Genomic DNA, 19,851 nt, shown 5'->3' with positions numbered 1-19,851 from the left:
CAGAGGAGATGCTACACATACACATTTGACAACAAAAAGCAGTGCATTCTTTCTTTATGTGCTAGTTTCACTGCATTATTTCTGTCAAATGCATTTTTAACACTGAACGTAACAAACTTCCCTAGCCCACACAGCAACATTACTGAGCTAGAGCTAATGCTCACGTGAGAGGCGATGGTGACATTTCTCAGTAACAAGGATAGCTACCAAAAAGGAACTGTTACTTGGAGGCAGTGTAAACACTATTTTTGCAGCAATCTCTAACTAATAAAAAAAGATACAGCAGCTTCTTCAGACAGAACATACGATGACCCCTCATATACCTGGAGGCCTTATCACCAACACACCTGAACTCTGCAGTAATACCATCTTTTAGAGAAGCAGCAAGGGTCTTCAACAGAAATTCTTGAACCAATGGCATATTAAAAAACAACATTCATAGGAGAAATACCCAGAAGGTAACTATGTTATGTACCATTTCCTCCCTTTCTATGTCTGCCTAAGTTTTATTGAACATACCAGCCAACCTGATACTTTCTATGCCCTAACTTGTAGCAGAAGACCATTGCAGTACATTTATATAAGCAGAACCAACCTGATAATTTAAGTTGCTACAAGAATTTGAAAGCTGGAAAAGCACCACAGTATAATATAAAGCACACACTCATTTTAGTTAGGTAAGGGTCCACTAAAACAAGAGTTTTATCCCATTCTAATTTAAAAGGAACTGCAGTTTTATTTTCCCAAAGGTATTTCTGGAAGGAGTTATTTGCATGAAGAACTCAACTAGTGAAATGGGAATATATTACCATCCTGATGTGTCATCGTATCTGCTCTTCACAAGAATGGAAGACTCGCAGTAGTCCACTTGACAAAATTTGAGTGAGCCAGTGTGTGTGTGTTACTAAGATAAAACCCTCAGTGATAAATCAGAATCATTACCATTCTTAGTAGCTCACGACCTTCATGAAGTTTTTTACAGCCCCTATGCATTTACTATACAATATTTACCTCTGCGGACAGTTCTACTTTAAAATTACTTTATCTTCTAAATTATATTAAATAATCATATTATTTTACAGTGATAATAGCTTCTAAAATTCTAGAGGCAAAAAATACAGCCAGTTACTATACACTCATTAAGAGGTATGTTAGTCCATCTAAAAAACTTTTCCCTGATGTTAGCTAGGTCTTTCTAGTTGTAAAGCACTTGAGGTCAGGAGCAAAGCAGGAGCCTTACATGCCACTTTCAGAATGTGAAACACTAACTCAGCTTCAAGAAGAGAGATGCAAGAGCAGCAACGCTGCCCCAGCAGACATCTGTGCGACTGCTTTGCACTGCCAACAGCAAAAGTGAGAAGCTTTTCAACATAGAAATTTACTACTTTTGAAGGTCAAACATTTTATCAGTAAAATACACAAACTGGCCAGTCAGGCAAAATATTTTAAAGCAGTTCAGTGTTTATTTTGAGAATATTTGCCAGTAGCAGCTTTCATCAATCTGTTACTGTCCAGTATTTCTTAAGAAATAAACAAAACTACTGTCTGGTAACATGGAAACAATTAGATACAAGCAGAGAGCCAAGGTCTTGAAAAAGGCCATGCCTTGTTTTCTGAAGATGGACAGCCAGAATGACATGTGGTACTTCCCATTTCCCACTGAGATCATCTATGTCATAATGATATTGTCTACTTCACTTAATTACAGGCTTCTTTCACTTAGTGGTAAAAATACTAATGTAAAGGTTTAGTTAGTGAGTGTTTCGGATCATCTGAATATTTGCTATCCTGTTTTCCCCAAAATAGTCAGCCATTCTCAATGTAAATACTAATTTTTCAAGCACATAATTTTAAAAATAGGACTTACTCGAAAACAAAATAGTGCAAACATTTGACCTAATGTTCTTTACTTCCCACTTCTACAAGAAAGTTAGTTATCTTGTCTGAAAAACTGCATAGTAGGGAAGTGAGTTCCTTAAGCATTTACCTCTATTTCTGATAGGCTGGCTGATAAAACATTTTAGATTAACTGGAAAGTCTAAGCTATTTATTAGTGATTCTCTATGCAAATATCTCTTATAGATACATCACAACAGTATCTTTTTTGTTTAAGAACACTGGTCACCCAAATAAACCTTATTTTAAGGAAAAGTAAACCCAGTATGCACAAGATTCAGGAGATTCATTTTTTAGGATAGCTTTGAAGGGGCCCTCTGAAATTTGGGTTTTTTTTTCCATTTTGTCATTGAAGTTGTTGCGGCTTCCTCAGACGCATAACAGTCATCTTCCACACATTCAGCAATTTAAAATATTTCCACATAAAGCTAGTTTTCCTTTTGTTTTATGACTTTGTTTAATGTACCACACTCTATAAAGGCAAGGAAATTTTCACCTACTACAGTTTATACAACTTTCAACATAACCATGGCACCCAGCTCCTGTGATAAAGCAAATGTATCTTAAGAGCTGGCTTGAATTAGCAGTTCCCTCCTCCCATTTGGATCCCAAAGAAAATATATATGGTAACCTCACAGCCCACATGTTCAACATCTTCCCGTGACTGCCCCATGTGGCCACTAACACTTAAGCATTAGGCAGCTCCAACATGAAATGATTTTCCTTGCTTTTACAGACTGAAATGAGGACTTAACATTAGCTTTAGTAGTAAACACTATTTCTTTGATCTAATTCTTCCTTCATTTGAACACATTTGTAAGAATTATTCTATGTAAGAATTTGTAACTGCATACTTTGAGTAGGACTTAAAAGCAGCACGATATACAACTCATTCTTGTTGAAACAATTAATTTCTTCCAACAATGTTTACATCAAAAGCAAATACCTAAAATAGTTAAAGAAGTTATTTTTAACTTTTACTTCATACAGTGAAAAACGTGTACTGATCCTGTACCAAGCACTGTTATGGCTATAAATTTGTATTTTATCCAATACCTCGTGTGCTCTGTCTCCATCACAAGTCAGCTAGCTATCTTCTATGTGTAAGGACTAAAACACTGCTGAGTGTTAGCAATTCTGTGTCACCTTTTCATTAGTAACTACAGCAATAAAATTTAAACCTACGCTTGTATTTGGCATTGTTTTTGTGGTGTTTTAATATGATTAAAAATAATCCTAGGATTCATTTATGTTATGGCCATCTCATAAGATAAAAATTATTCTGTTAGAATTTCTAAAAATATGATAATTTTCCACTAATCAGAAGTTGGGAAAGCTATGTTATTTTCTTAGATGATAAAAATCAACTGCTATTGTACATTTTCCTCACCTTTTCTGTCTGGTTTGAGGTTCCGATCCACTGGCGGTGGTTCACATTCTGCAACAGGTACTGACCGTCTGGGAGGGGTCTTTGGACTCGACCTGAAACCCATGTGAGCAGGAGGAGGGACTTGCTTTCCAAATAACGGAAAATCAAACGTGCCTGGTGTCATTGGTACATAGTTTGTTTCCTGGATGGGTTCAGTGAAGCTGCTGGAATGCTGTCGTGGAGGAGAGTTGGGATTCATTGGGACATAATTTTCATCTAGTTCTTCACTTGAAACACTTCCCACTGTCAACATGCTTCTGTTTTTCTAGAATTAACATATATTTCCTTTAACAAAATAAGTTATGCAATCAGCTGTGAATCATATGAGTTTTTTTAACCTAATCTACTCAGATTAATATATTCTACTGAAACTGAAAAATCACAAACACCATACAGCTTGCTTTTTTACATGGGAACAAAGAGCATTCAAGCACTGTCACTGTTGCCTCTCATCAGATCAAGTCATACTTACAAAGTGGTTATGGAAGCCCTCCAGTGAATTAGATCTGTCATTCGGAAACGTTCGTGGAATATCGTAACAGTCTTGAGAACTAATTTCTAAAGAAACAAGAAGAGAAAGTGGCTATTTATCATCCCTGTTCCTGTCACTTGGCACCAGGCATCCAGAGTCTGTTGTTATTTACTGTCTGCTTCTGAGAGCATACAAACACACCTCCTGTAGCTGTGGCCCATAGATTTTATCGATATACTTGAGAGGACTGTGTTCACAAACAAACTTAGCACTCATCAGTCACAACCTGAAGCTCTTATAGTGGCATTTTTCCATGGCAAGAAAAGAAAAAGTGATTTTTCCTTTTAAAGAAGCAGCAAAGTCTTCCTTTCAAATAGGCAGGTGTAAGAACTTAGTGTAAGAGTGGGTTTTGAGACAGTGGGCCCTCATGAAAAACCTATTCTAAAATAAACAGCAGATGTAATTTAGGGTCTGGAGAAAGGTTTTCTGACTGAATGCCCTTCTCGTGGGAAGTGCTGATTCAACAGGATTCAGTCTGTTGCAGGAACAGGTGAATCCCTGCTCTAAGCTCCCCAGTGTGGTCTCCAGGGGCTTTCAGTTTGAATGAACTGCTACAGAAGCAAAGATCTCTCCATTTGCAGGGTCCTGGCTCTTGGCAGTCCGCATTAAGAAGGTCCTCAGCTTTGTGGCTGCTTCTCTGGTGGACAGGGGTGTTTGTGAGACATCTGGCTCCCAGGTCCTGCTCACTCATGCAGGCAACAAGCTGCCTTACCCTGCAACAAGCATGCCTCCTCCTGATGCCAAGACAGAAACTGTGGGCAAACTCTGGGTTTTATCCCCACCTTGCCCTGAAAAAAAGCTCTGAAGCGTTTTGGAGATTTCCACCTCAGAGGAAAAATAAAACACTTCTGTCATTAAGTGCCAAATTAAAACAGTATTTTCAGAAAGACTACTTTTCCTGAGGCTGACAATCTCAGCTTTAATGTAGAAGTACTCACTTATAAACTTAGCAAAATGAGAGAAGATTAGTGAAGCAAAGCAAACAAGGGTCTTTCAGGGTGTTACTTTGTCATTTTAAAACACTAACAACCACCAATATTATTACACTTAGCCTACAACATGAATGATAAACAGGATAATATTATCTGCACACCTGTATGATCACATTCATTCTGTATATTGCCTCCTCTAAAAGGTCTGTCCCTGTCCCCTTCCTCATTTCAGCTTCCCATCCTGTATCCAGCACAACCCCAACAATTTTCCTTTAAAATCCCCTCTAACACTAGCATTGACTCTAACCAGTTTAAAATTCCACTTTAAAACTAACACTGTGATACCCACCTGCCTCAGGAACCTAAAAAACCCGAAACTCTTAGCCCAAGAGTGGTTAACAAGACGAGAACAACTGCTCTCTGTAACAGTAAATATCACTTTCCCAATATCTACCTCTCACTGCATTTCTCAAGTTTAAACCTGAATAAGAACAGAACAAAAAAACAGGCAGAAAAAGCCCCCAAGAAACACCAACGTCTTTAAGTAGCTCCACCAGATTTGGTAGGACCTGAAATACACCCAGCTGCTAAAGGAAAAACAGTAAAAAAAAATGCACTAGCACATCTGGAATACCAACATTTAGGTGACTATAAGGAACAAATTAAATTTTACATAAAAACTGCAGTACACATATGTATTGCAAGAAATAAAGGTTGGTGGCAACGATCACCAGATCAGGGTTGATCTCAAAGCTCTGGGTATACACCAAGTCCCACTGACCTTCAGGAAACACTTCAGCTTCTGCAGATTTGGACCACTATATGCTAACCTCACTTTGGTCATTCTGAAACACTGCTAACAGCAGTCTTGAACTCAGCTATACGAGCTTATTAGCAAAAAAAAAAGATGATTAGTTCTTCACTGCTGTCTTCTAAAGACAAGTAACACCATAAATATGTCTAGGTCTTCAAGTATTTTTAGCTAAGACTGAATGCCACCGTGCAATATGCATCCCTCATCGCATGTTCTGTGCTTTGCTGGTTTCCTTTAATAATCTTCTCTTTTCCCTCTTCTTGTGTATTTTAGGCATTGCGACCACAGACTGCTTTGTGAAGGGCTACACGCTTGTTCTTAAAGGCTAGAAATGCCCCTCACATCATTCAGCCCATTTGTATCATTCATATCACATCATTCGTCACAAGATTACATCATTTAACACAAAAATTCTGGAAGAGCAAGATAAAACATGGAACACTGACCTTTACGAAAGATATTCAAATCTACAGTTGAAATGGTATTACTGCGCGAGGGTGGCATTCCTGCTGTAGGGATGCAATAACTACTATCAGTGTCTGAAGCAGTGCGACTAATGCTACATGTTTCCACAGGAGATCGATCTGCAGCGTGGTGAGGTTTTGGTGGCCGAGGTGGAGGAATATCTGGAATAGTCTCCAGTTTTGAAGTCTGAGACAACGTTCCCTCTGGAAAAGTTCGTGGAATCTGGTAAGTACCTCCAGGTGTGGGGGGAATGTCATAGCTAATGGAGATGTGTCTCATCTGTGTGTCTAATGAAGATGCTGCTGACGGGGTATTGAAAACATGTTGCTCTCCTTCTGCATCAGTCCCAGATGGAGATGCTGCCTTCGGTAAAACATCCTGTGAGTAACTCCTAGGCAGGTTATAAAGGCTGCAGTCTGCCAGTGTCAGTCCAGTACGAGAAGGTGGAGAGTCATAGACACCTTGCTGCTGAAAAAAGCCATTCACAGCATGCTTGCTCGCTGATGGAGCAGGATTTTTGTGGGAGGGCACATTATCATTGCAGTCTGTTTCAGAAGAGCTGGATTTTGCTGAGTCAGCATGAGATCTACACATAAGATGGTAAGATTAAAATGCTGATGAACATATAAAGAAAAACAAACATTACAAATAACAAACACAACATTTAAAATGTAAACAACTAAAATGTCTACCAGTGTCTTCCAATTCTTAATTTTTTTTTTAAAAATGAAATGCAGGAACTCAATTATTAAACAAACAGCAGTACTTAAGAAGGATCCTAAGTAACTACATACATACAAACCCATGCATGTGAAATGGGTAACACAAATGTGGACCTTTAGCAGCAGCTAAACAACAAGCTGATGTTTCATACAGCAAGTGATTTCCATGATGCCAATTTGGAGCAGAGTTTGTTTGGGGGTGGGGAATTTCCCCCCCCCCCATGCTGCAAATTAGCAGCACTTTAATGGCACTGTTAAAGGTTAAAATAATACACTTAATCCTTGGGTTTACAGTACTTACTAGTTCTAATCAGCATGAAAAAAAAATGTTAGAGGAAAAACCATGACTGCTTATAACACTCTGAAGTGTATGCCTAAAGTTATCTATTGACCATATAATACTGGTTTGAAATACATAACGGAGAAAGAAATAACAGATAAGAACAGAAATAGGAGGAAGATAGCATGCTCTTCAGGGGAGTGGGGGAGGAATCCATAGGATGCATGTGCAACAGAGTGCTTTTGTCTTGAATGCAAGTTAAGGCAGTGTTGTTAGATAAAACTGCACAGTAGTTTACCTTTGCTGTCTTTGGAAATTCTATCTTTTATGAGAATAGCACTCATTAGTACTGGTACTAACCATTACCAATAAACTTACACAGAAAGTAAACACATTACAATTTTTTTTTTTTTTTTTTTAAAAACAAACCTCCCCTTTTACCTTGCTCCAGGCAAAGAAATTCTGTTATCAGTCTGACTCCTTGCTTAAATGAAAGTCAAGACAGTGGCAAAATACTAACACAGGTGGAGTTAAGGCAGTCCATATACTTTTTGATCAACCATATCATGATATTTCCTGTTTTCCTTACCACAGTACCATACCATTGTGTTAATTTATAGATATGTATGTAAATATTTCAGCATGAGTGTGTATCAATGAATAGCTGCTATACTACTCTTACTAAGCTGTATTAAGCAACTGGACCATGCAGTTTACAAAACTTCTGAGGAATAAAATATATAAAAATCAACAGCATGACTACCACAAGAAGCATTTTTTTCCCTTATTTGAAGGGGCTCTCTACATCAAAGTGATCACAACCAAAATTTATTATTCATATTTCAATTTGTCGGTAAGATTGCACAAAACTTTCTTAAGGGACAGCTGGATTTATCTCTCAGGGTTCTGGTAACCTGAGAAGAAAGGAATCCAGTTTAGCTATTCATTTAGGTTTCCTCTGCAGTCATTGGAGAAATGGAGACTGTGTGAAACACAATCTGTTCTTCTTAGATATCCATCTAAACCCGATGAATCACTCCCAAAGTGCCTCTCTGCTAGCTGTCAAGGGAACAGACGTGATTAGCTTAGACTGGACATCTGCAGTAAAGAGAAATGTCATTCACCTAACCAACTGGTTTTTGTTCTGTTTAATAGCAGTGGTACAATCTTCCATCAGTCCAAGCGGCTTATGAGAGTTCTTCTCTGGCTTTAATTAAATCACTTTTTTCTATTAGCTTGTTCTTAGTTTTTTTGGTGTGGGTTTTTTTAATTAGAAAAAAGTACACTAATGTTGCTCTGGTTACTATTTTAAACACAGATTTAAGTTCTGCCTCACTGGTAAGAATTGGTTCCTAGGTGGCTCCAAACAATAATCTGCATTTGGTTTAACAGACCCCAAAAAAGAGAAGAGAATGTTCTCATTAAGTATTTACCCTTGGCACAACTGAGGAAGTAAAACTTATATTCCTTATGATGCTGACTATCAGAAACATATCTCATTTGCTAACAGTTTACTTCCTTTGCCTCAGAGCTTCAAAAATTCACTAAGAAACCACTGCAAGTTTAACAGACAAAAAATAGAGCACATAGGACTGAAGGAATTACATGACGTTACAGAGTGCATAATAAATTGTGCACATACTGTGTGACTAGTAAGACTCTGAGTTTAGCCCCAGCTGCAGCCCTTGCTCTTGAAGAATTCATTCAGGAGTTGCTCACTTTCTGGATGTACTCTTCTAGTTCTGTGATATTCATTCAGACCAAAGTCCCAGCAAAAGTCACGTGTCTTTTACATAAGCAAGTATGGCAAGGATTGTGATCTGTATTTTACATGCTATAAAAATAAAGTGGGCAGTCTAGAGAAGCTGGACACTGACAATCAATTGTAGAACCAAAATTATTAGTTCCAGTTCACTAGGATATACTTTAAAATGAAAAAATTCCAAAACTACAGAAATAAGATATAAACACTACATTTATCTTACAAAAACATGCAGGAGTATATAACCAAAGCTCAAAATGCAACAACAGCACACGTACAAGGCCAGTGCTTAAGGATTACCCATCATACGTAAGCAACAAACACTATCATTTTTAAACTCAGGAGTTTTTATGGGTCTAAGTGAATGCTGCTGCTTCTTTCTTGACCACAAGCACTTGTGAAAACAGACGACTTTCAAAAGCCATGACACAAGGCAGCCAGGCCTGTCATTTGCTCAGCTGATAGCAAAAACTTACATTTCTCATTATAAGAGGGCATTTCTGATTTACTTCATGGTTTTAAAAGTAATCTTTTGAAATCAACTTCTTAGTCTATTGAAATAGTTTTCAAAACATAGGTGGGTTGTAACTAATCTGATTTTGCAAGACTGAAAGTTTGAAGACAGTCTGAAACATGGGCCAAGAAAGCAGTTTACATCAAAACGAAGACAGGGAATTCAGCCTCTGAAGTTTAACTAGCTTTCAAAAGTCAGTATTAACCACTGATCATAAGAACACCATGTACAATTTTGAAAATCTACAATGCATAGTTGATTCATGTTACCTCAAGGAAATTTAGGTTAGGACTACTGTTCAGGGACAGACTTTACTCCTGCTTTTTTTAAAAAAGGATTTCAGATACAGGATGATTGATGACTTCTGCAGTTAAGAAAGTTACCTGAAAATTTTTATTTTTCCCACGCACTTCAGAACAGCTCAAACAAAACAATCAATTAGCTTAAATATTCCATTAACAACTGGTTATTAACATAAATATGAATGTTTTTTAACACGTCAGTTTAAAATAATGGCAAAGTTGGATATAACAATGAAGACTCCTCACCCTATTTATAAGAAGAGGATGACTGTGACATGAGTTCAGTGTTATCAAATGCAGGCATCACATATCTACAAATTATGCTAAGTGGCCAAACTATTCCTTACTCCGTGCTAAGACTGGACATCTCTTTCCACATATCAAGAAGAGATAACTGTACAGCCTGCTGATCTACAAGGACTGGACATTAAGATGCACAGAGAAGTGGTGGGGTATTGAGGCAGGGGGAGCCCAATAAAAAGCCTGCCTCCACATACTAAAAATACTTGTTGACAGACACCCAAGAAAAAAGTTTTAAAAGTGTTTCAGTTTGAGGGGTAATCATCCCATTTTTAATATGCTGTATTGGGTCTGGCTTGACCACTCATTCTTTCGAGCTGATTCTTTTCCCATCTGCAGGAATCGATATGAGCAATCAAACAGAATACTATGAACTAAGTGGCAGCAAAACTGCTCTTGTGGGCCAGCAATCTGGGAAAGAAACAGCAAGCGCAGTAAAAATGTGAATAAATAAATAAATATTAAACCAGCTCTATTTCCAGAAAATGGAAGCCAAAGTTACATAGTTTCTCTGTTAAAACTTACAGAACACCATGCAAGACGCATCTCAAACAAACAGTATTTTCAGGCAAGTTAATGGCTCTGTGATTAATTTTTCACACGTGTTCCAAATATGGCTACTGTTCACTCACTGCAGTGGAATCTTTTTACTTTCAAAATCTTCTAATAGCAGGTATTCCTGCCCTTCTTCCGAGAGAAAGGGTGACCCTTGGCTGGTTCATAAACATAGGAAAGATGAGGAAGACAGTGTTTAGTATTGCAATATATCTCTCGAATGAGCCAGAACAATAAGGGTTTTGGAAACTGTCTTTGGCTGCATTTTCTTATTTAGGATCCAAATACGAACCTTAAAATCTCACTAAATGCTACAGTCGAACAATGCTTTCTCTCAAGTTAACAGTGATCAGAGCATAAAACTATTTTAGACAAAATACAGCATGATTATTACAGCTGCAAGTGCTGTGTCCAAGATATTCTCACAACAGTATGTGGTGCATTGCATGACACTGTAATGAAGCATTTAAAAATTATTTGTTAGTTCATAACAAATTCTTAACCACAATTCTTAAAAATTTCAAAGAGGCAGCTGGGATACTTCCTCTATGTTACACAGTTACCTGTCTCACCTGGAAAAGAACCCCAAAACCTTGAAATAAAATTCTGTGGTTCCCAGATTATCTATAAACTAACATGCAAAATTAGAACAGAAAACGTTCCCTCTGCATATTGTCAACATTAAAGTCTAAAGGGAAAAAGTCGTAGAAATAAACTGTTCCAGTAACAATACCTGCCTATTTAATTACATCTATTAAGCTTTGCACTTTACACTAAGGAAAAAAGGTTGTATGAAATACACAGATAAATTGTTCCAAGCCTGGAAATCAATAGGAAAATGATGCAGGCATTTAATTTTTTTCTTGACCTGTCAGGACGTGGATTGGGGTAGGGCACAGGGTGCCCTCTAACTAATCATCTTAGTAATATGCTATGCAGATACACATAGCTCTAATTCCATAGGAAAAGGTCTATAACCTCCATACTGCAGCCTAAATCCAGCAGAATACCTATGGTACCAGACATGAAACATAAGCAGTCATTTTAGGTGGAACTGAAACTCCCAACAACTATTATTCTAAATTTTCATTATTACAGCCTTCCTAATAAAAGGACATAGCTAGTTAGTGAATTTAGTTAAATATAAGACATTAAGCCCATATAATTTCCAAGTAATCACAATGCCAATGTTTCACTGTCTTCAAATATTCCTAGAAAAACATCATTTATTTAAACAATCTCTATACTCCCAAAGACTTTGTTCAGTTCTTTCTCAGTTCCCTCAGCATTTTATCTCCATTGGACCTTCTGCCCTCCCCAACACCCAAATACCTTCTCTCCTATGTCACCAGTGTCTTCCTCAAGAAATTTTGCAGGCTATTCATGGACTCTATACCTTGCCATGTTTTGTGCCCCCTTTTATGGTCTCATCAGACTTCACTCCCTCTACTTAACCCACACATCACACAACTGTGGAAGTCAGGTCAGAAAGTCAATTACACATCCCAACCTTGATCATTCCTAAAACCACACTTGACGTGGTGGTGTTTGAAATCCACTGTGTGCCCATCCCTCGCAGAAGCAAACAGGCACTCAGACACATTTCTGATGAGCCAGGGTGCTGAAATGAAAAGTCAAGATTTCTCTGCCAAGCTGCTCAGGAAATGATACTGAACTTTTTGTCAGCTCCTGGCAGGAATAGTGACATATCTCTTGGGCACCATCAGCTTCTAAACATCCCTAAATGCTGAAACCTTTAACACTGAGAAAGCAAACACTGGGTTTCCCCTTCTCTTGCAGGAGGCTTTGGGGCATGCCATGCTGCCCGTAACCTGCACATTCCATACACTAGGAGAACTGTAGGCTCATTCCTCTGTTTTATAAGAAAGATTGTAAAGGGTGGATACTTTTCTACCATGTAATCATCAGTAAACGGAGCAGGAAACACCTTAGGCACAATAGAGCAAGATAAAAATGCCAAGGGAGCGGAGAGCACATGGCACAGGTAAAACTGGCAGAGCATCAAGGTGTTGATGAAGAAGGCACCGCCACTAAAAGGTATGGCCCTAAGGGAGTATGTGAAATACTCATGAAAACACTTTCAAAGGAAGCTTTCCTCAGCCTTCCATGTACTTGTATGCAATCACAAAAAGAATATGACGTTTTGTTTATTTTTCTGGAAATACCCCAGCAGATTTTATTTTAACTTACTGTAGAAAAGAGGTCTGCCAGAGAGATTTATAAGGCTCTCCCACAGAATACTCAAGGTTGGAGGGGACCTCTGGAGATTACCTGGTCCAGCTCTTCCAATACCTCTAAGCACAGCCAACTTCAAAGTCAGGTAAGGCTCCTTAGGACCTTGTCTAGTCAAGTTTGTTTGTGGTTGGCTTTTTTTTTTTTTTTTAAAAATCTCAGAGGACGGATATTCCACTAAGACCCTGGCCAGCCTGCTTCAGGTATGGCTGCCATGATCCATTCTGAAAAAATATAGTAATATTTCTCAGGTAGCTACCATAAATATCATAACCTCTCATGCAGGAGATGCTGTACGTCTGTTTAAGTTAGAAGTAGGAGTTGGAGAAATAAATATACACTTAATTTAGTAGAAGCTGCCAATTCTTTCCTTAAAATTTCCTATTGCACGCTTCTCTGGAGAACTGACTGTTTGGATATTCTTTATTCAGTAAAAAATAAGGCTTATTTGAGCTTATTTTTAATTACCTGTTATTTGAAAAAGTTAAAATTCAGGATACAGAAATTGAGTGGTTTAAGTCTCCTGCATTCTTAGTTACCATAAAATAATTATCTTTTACTCTTGCTTGAGAGTCTGAACCATGTTAGTAATAGTCAACAAGTACCATTTGAGGATTGCTATATTCAGTGATGTGGTAACCTGGCAGGTGATAATAAATATCAGCATGTTTTACTGTATCCCTTCCATGAAAGCTTTAACTGGCAAAACTGGGGCACCAAATACCAGAAGAGAGAAAGGCTAAATTTCTCTGGCTTTTTCTAGTCCTAGACTGGACTAAACACACCAGATTGTGGCTAAAGAAAGGGCACTTCTCCACTCTGTGCCATGCACAACTCCAAGCTATAATGAAATGCTTGGATCGCTGCATTTATCTGATACTTCATGTTGGCAATTACTGTCCACACTTTTGAAGAATGCAATATGGGTCTAGCGCTGATCAAACAACTTACTATTGCTGCAAAAAGTTCCATCACAGGGAAGAAAAGCAGCAAAAGTTACAGGCAGCTTCCCCCCACAGATTATGCGCATCCAAATGTTCAATGACTCCGCAATAAAAAAAGTGCTTTTAGCACGAACATTCTTGGCCTGTAATACAAATAAGTGTTACTAAGAAAAAAATGTCACTTACCTCATAGGTTCAGGTTTTTTACTTTGACAGTTTATTAGCAGTAGGTAGTCTTGAGGATCTTCTTGACCAGAGGAAGACTCCAGTGGGGGGATGTTAATAAGCTGATAAGGAGGAGGTAGGGAAGATTCTGCTTGCATGGAAGGCGGTGAAGTGTTGATGGGCAAGGGTAACTCAGCAGATGGTTGTAAGGAACTGACTGGTGGCTTCACAGCATCTGCAAACACAGAAGCAAAGCATTCTCTTTACAATGAAGAAGTAGTCTTGCAATGCTACCAAAAAAGATTTATTAACAGAGGATGAGAAAAGTCAGGGGTTTTAATTCAAAACTGTAGAATCAGTGGACATAAGAACATCTGGATATTAACATTTGTTTCAGAGCATTTATATATAAATCCTTACAATCTCTTTATATTTTTTCAAACCGTAATACATTTCTTAAGTATGCCTTGGAAACAGAGGTTATGCCTTATTTAATGACTTATTTAATCTGTTTTCTGGTCACAGAAAGAACAAAGATGCTGACAGCTGCAGTAAGACAGCTAAGAACACAGATCTGTTGTTTTAATCAAGAGCAGACAAAGGCCCATAGGTTATTACTTGAATATGGTAACCTGAGTCAGTGCTTGCACATATTCTTCCCTTTTTGACCAAGGTCACTTCAACATTCGAGATTAGAGACCAGTCACAAATCGGCCTCTCTCAATATCTGAAAAGCAACAGGAAAAATGCTGCTTTTGCAATGGAAGATCCCTTACAACTATAAAAATAACACAGAGGTACAACAGGTACCATGTCCTACTAAGCCCCCTCATTGCATACCCCAACTTTTTATTTTAGTGCAATAAATGAAGCAGTTGTGGTTTAGCTGTTATTATTTTGGATCGGGGTTTTGGGGGGGGGGGGATGTTGCAGTTTTGTGGGGGTTTTTTTGGTTGTTTTTTTCTGTTGTTGTTGGTTGTTTTTTTTTAAATAAACCTGTCTTTATAATTCTTATCCAATTCCTGTTAATGTATATTCTAAAGTAACTTCTTTTTTCCTTCCCAATTCATGTATCCTGACTATTAAATTATCTGGGAGACTGGAAAAGATTGACACCGTCAAACATTAAACAATGATTTAACTTTCTCATTGTTTTAATGACACATTGACTAAGAACAACATAATTAAGCAAATTGTTCCCCAATTATCAAGGCTCCCTTGTACTTGCAACTCATTGTACACTCCAATTTGCACATCCCAAGAATGGACGCTGATTATTAGCATTGTTTAAATGAACATATTATTATCCAGTGCAGACTGCTCCTGTTAGGCTTACAGGCCAGCTATGCACTACAAAGTAACTTCATCCAGCTTCTGCTTCCCAGCACTACCCTGGGAAGAACCAGATGAGCAGAACAGAACATAGCCCTCCTGCTTCCAGTTCTGTGTACACTAGGTACAAGCGATTTAGGCGTGGAAATAGGAACAGCAGTACTTGCTTTGAACTCCCATGGCACTTGGACAGGCTCAGAAATTAAATCCCACCACACCCATATGCGTGGAAGTCGTCCAGATGTATGAAAATTCCTCAACTCAACCTACCTGAAAAGGTAGGATAACCTAAAAAGAAGTTTTTATATAAGATTGTGCCTGACCAGACTGCACCTACTAATCTCAAACGCACAAAAGTAAAATGGTTTCTTTACTACATGCCAAAATATTAAAATATGAACAGTTTTCTATTACTTAGGAATTTCAAGAGCTTGAAGGAGCCTATCTGAGGCACCTACTGATATTTCTTCATTCCCCTAATGTTGGGGTTCAATAGCAAGAACAGAGAGGTACCTGAATGGACCTACCAGGCATGTATTTCTTGCTCCTGGAAAAGAGGTAGTGGGAGAAAGGTCAAGTACCTCTGTCCTGTCCCCTCCAGAACTGAGGAATGCAAGTAAATTTATGCACAAGTAAGAGCAGAGAAGAAAGGTTTCCTGCCACATACACTATCATTCTTTGGTCACACTTACAGACAAGATCCTCAAGGACTTTGGTGTACCACAATCCCCATCCCTGTTCCTTGTCCCTGACTGCACACAACCTTCTCATCATTAGATCTACTTGGTGCCAAGTTCACACAAGGGGAAAAAAAGAAATCAAACAGGACATCCCTGCAGCTTCTAGGGAAAGATGGGTGTGTCAATTAGACCACAGGTAGTCAGGAGAGCTCAACAGGTATATAGTAAGATGCGTGCCTACGTGAGGCTAATGCATTTAAACAAACCATGCGCTAGCGTTCCCAGGAAGAGTAACAAGACTCAAGGGTAACTTTCCAGGGAAAAATAAAATCAAGAAGCTTGAAAGAGGATCAATGTATCTCCCAAGTTTGGAGAAAGAAAGAGTTACTTTCTGGGGGGAGTAAGAAAAAAGTATGAGTGTGAGAGAGAAAGAAAAAGAAGTTGAAGGCTGGCTGCAACTTGTAACTGCTGAAAGGAGGCAAGGTGGTGAAGACCATTAGGCTAAATATAGTATCTCAGATGTGTAGTCTCTGAAGCCCACGATGCCACTGCTGATGGTGGCCTGTTGCAGACAGACTGAGCACTAGCAGCAAGGCAAGCCTGCCATGCTCCCCCAGCTGCTGGGGCTCTGCAGCTTTGGGGCACCCCAGCACAGAGACTGCATCCACAGTCTATGCTGACCAGCCTCTGACAGACTTTTCTCTGAATTTGTCCTACCCCTTTTGAGTACATTTATAATTTTGACCTCTACTACCATCCTGTGGCAGTGAGGTCCACACCTTATTATGTGTGGCATAAGAAAACACTTCCTTTTATCTTAGACCTGCTGTCTGATAGTTTCACTTGACATCCTTCAGCTCCTATCTTCAGAGAAATGGTGAACAATTGCCTCCTATTCATAATCCCCATTCCCAACTTCACACAGCTTTGTCACAGCTTTACTAGTTGCTTAATTTTTCTTGGTGTAGAAGCCATTCCATTGCAGATCTGGTTTCCCTTCATCCTCACTTTTCCTAGCTCTACTAATTCCTTCCTGCATAAAATGTGCAAAAAAAGTCTGGGACACACTTACTGATTTACAAAGACATAACAATAATTCATTCTGTTCCTAGCCTAACCATTTTCCCCTGTATTTGGCACTGGTGATGCTGCACCTTGAGTACTGTGTTCAGTTTTGGGCCCCTCACTGCAAGAAAGATGTTGAGGTGCTGGAGCGTGTTCAGAGGAGGGCAACCAAGCTGGTGAGGGGCCTGGAGCACAAGTCTTATGAGGAGCAGCTGAGGGAAATGAGGTTGTTCAGCCTGGAGGAGAGGAGGCTGTGGGGAGACCTCATCGCTCTCTACAACTACCTGAGAGGAGGTTGTAGTGAGGTGGGTGCTGGTCTCGTCTGTCAGGTGGCTGGAGATAGGACGAGAGGAAATGGCCTCAAGTTGCAGCAAGGGAGGTTTAGGTTGGATATTAGGAAAAATTTCTTTACTGAGAGGGTTGTCAGACATTGGAATAATCTGCCCAGGAAAGTGGTTGAGTCACCATCCCTGGAGATATTCAAAAACCACATAGACAAGGTACTCCAAAACATGGTTTAGTAGGCATGGATGATGGTTGGACTCGATGATGTTGACGGTCTTTTCCAACCTAAATGATTCTATGACTCTATTTGCCTTTTGATTGTTACTGAGTATTAAAGGTGACAATGTCCAATGTCCAAAAGGTTCACGATCTCTTCTCTGAGCAAGGATTTGGAGCCCATTACTGCTAATGGATCATTAGGGATACTTTCCTTGTGATGAGCTGCCTCATTTATTTTGTCACAGATACCACTTGACAAAATCCCTAAGTCCTCCTACAGATCTGCTGGGGTGGGGGTGGTGGGGGGGTGTGGTTTGGTTGGGATTTTTGGTGTTTTTTTGCAGTGGATAGAGCATTAAACTATTAAAATACCAACTTTCTGATCTGAAATTCATCCTCATACAGGCATTTTGTAAGCGTTAATTCGTGTAGGCTAATTCCTACTTTAAAAAGCAACTGAACTTAGTCTAAAGCACTTCACTGCTGGGCTACTTCTTATTTGCTTAACCCATTCAAGCTATTTCAAATTTGACTATGAAGAAAACAGTAATGTTAATGACTTTCATCACTGAGCAAATGAATACTGTTTGCCTATCTGTACCCTCTCAAATATTCTCTTTAGCCATGTACTTCAGAAGCTGATATGAAGAGTTTCTCCCAGCAGCCCATTATGATTTCAAAGAGTACAATCATCAACTTGCTCCACTTTGGACTAGCAGATTTTTAGGGAAGGGGGTCATCTGCACACCAAAGAGCATTGTAAGTCATTTGGTTTGTTCCCAGAGCTCAAACACTCGGACTGCTTTGAAATAACTGGGAGCTGGAAAAACATCCAGAATATTTAACATGCAAATGAGCATAACAAGAATCCTATTTTGTTTTTATAATTCCTGCATTCAGTACAGCTAGAACAAGCAGCTTTCTCAAAACAGGGCAAGAGTTTTATCTTTTCTCAGTTCATTTGTTAAGAGCAGTTACAGGCATCATCTTCACGAGAATTTGTACTTTTCCTCATAACCATTTTTTGCCTCACTAATAAAACAATCATAAAATTAATGAGGTAAAAAGAACATTTTCTGAACAAGAATAATAAAAGGCTTCCCTCTCTTCCTTCTTAACTATATAAAGCTACTTTATTCCACATGTACCTATATCCGTGCTTTATGAACAATCTAGAAGATCTGAGTGTGGGAGTTTGCATTTAGGTTTGGTTTTGTGTTTTGGTTTGGTTTTTTTTTAATGACAGCAAAAATTAAATTTTGTACATTATGATATATAGTCTCTTAATATTATTATTATGTAAATACTTGAAATGTTCTCATAGTGAATAAAACACAGAAGCCTCATTACAGCAAGCATTTCTTTAAATGTCAAAGTTGCAGTCAAAAGTAAGAAAATGCATTCTTTGCAGATCCCAAGTAGAAAGACTAAAATAGCAATGGGATTTTCCCATTATAACGGTGAATCAGCAACAGATATGCAATCACATGTTCTACTATACTTCTGAGATGTTTCATTCAATCCATTTACTATGACGCAGATGTTACGATTAAAACAACCAAAGGCCAACAAAATATTAGAGTAATAACCTTGAACCAAAAAAACCCCCAAAACACAGAACCATAAAAAAACCAAACAAACTTCACTTTAACCCTTAAAAGGAGATTAGGTCTGTTAAGTCATTATCTGTGCTGCTTAATATAATGAGATACATCCTGAAATACACTGCTGGAGTTTCCTCTAGTGTCAGCTTCTACATGTTCTCAAGTGAAAGATCCTGGAATCAAAGGGCCACATGTGTACGCTGACGGACACAGACAAACAAGCTCTTGCTCTGTTCGCATACCTAACTCAATAGATGTGAGCCAGATCCAGCCCAGAAGATGCACGGACACATTAGTCTGGGTTTGGTTTTCAGCATAAGTGATCAGCTTACAATCAATATGAAATCTATGCAGTGAGCCTCAATTCTGAACCCTTCTGCTATGCCCAGAGAAAATCCTTTTAAATACTTCAATAAAAAGTTCCCATGCATTTAAGTTTGTTTTCTTCGTTTAATATAATTTCAAAGTATCTCTCTTTTGCTGAACGTAAACATAATACCCTATTCAAAGAACACTAATGAAGAATTCAGCAGTTGCTCGTTGTATATGATTGCTCAGGACAACCCTGCCTCCTGCATCTGAACCAGAAACATGACTGAATGTTCCAAGTTCCTATCCCATGCTGAAGTTTCTGGCTTTCAGACCTCACACCTAAAATTCAGTACTTACTATCTGCAGTTCATATGTAATTTTAAGCTGCACTTTTGGTTACCCATTTAAAATTTGAAAATACCAAAACCATTTCCACTCCGAATTTCTTCCCCCTCTCCACCTCCAATTTTCTTTTGAAGACTATTCATT

The 19,851-nt window shown here is 38.6% G+C and overlaps 1 protein-coding gene across 1 annotated transcript in view; it reads right to left on the bottom strand.

The window, feature by feature from the left end:
• Positions 1-19,851, bottom strand: part of GAB1 (GRB2-associated binding protein 1) — a 101,556-nt gene that overhangs the window by 17,538 nt on the left and 64,167 nt on the right. The window contains exons 3-6 of the mRNA XM_010566946.1: positions 13,887-14,100; positions 6,050-6,654; positions 3,798-3,883; positions 3,287-3,590 (exon numbers count right to left, since the gene is read on the bottom strand). Of these exons, the coding sequence (XP_010565248.1) occupies positions 3,287-3,590; positions 3,798-3,883; positions 6,050-6,654; positions 13,887-14,100 (1,209 nt within the window). The remainder of the gene's footprint in view (positions 1-3,286; positions 3,591-3,797; positions 3,884-6,049; positions 6,655-13,886; positions 14,101-19,851) is intronic.

Source organism: Haliaeetus leucocephalus, unplaced genomic scaffold (genome assembly GCF_000737465.1).
Source record: "Haliaeetus leucocephalus isolate CR32 unplaced genomic scaffold, Haliaeetus_leucocephalus-4.0 Scaffold220, whole genome shotgun sequence".
NCBI classification, from domain to species: domain Eukaryota; kingdom Metazoa; phylum Chordata; class Aves; order Accipitriformes; family Accipitridae; genus Haliaeetus; species Haliaeetus leucocephalus.
Note: the sequence above shows the minus strand (reverse complement) of the source record. Positions and strands in the feature narration are given on the sequence as shown.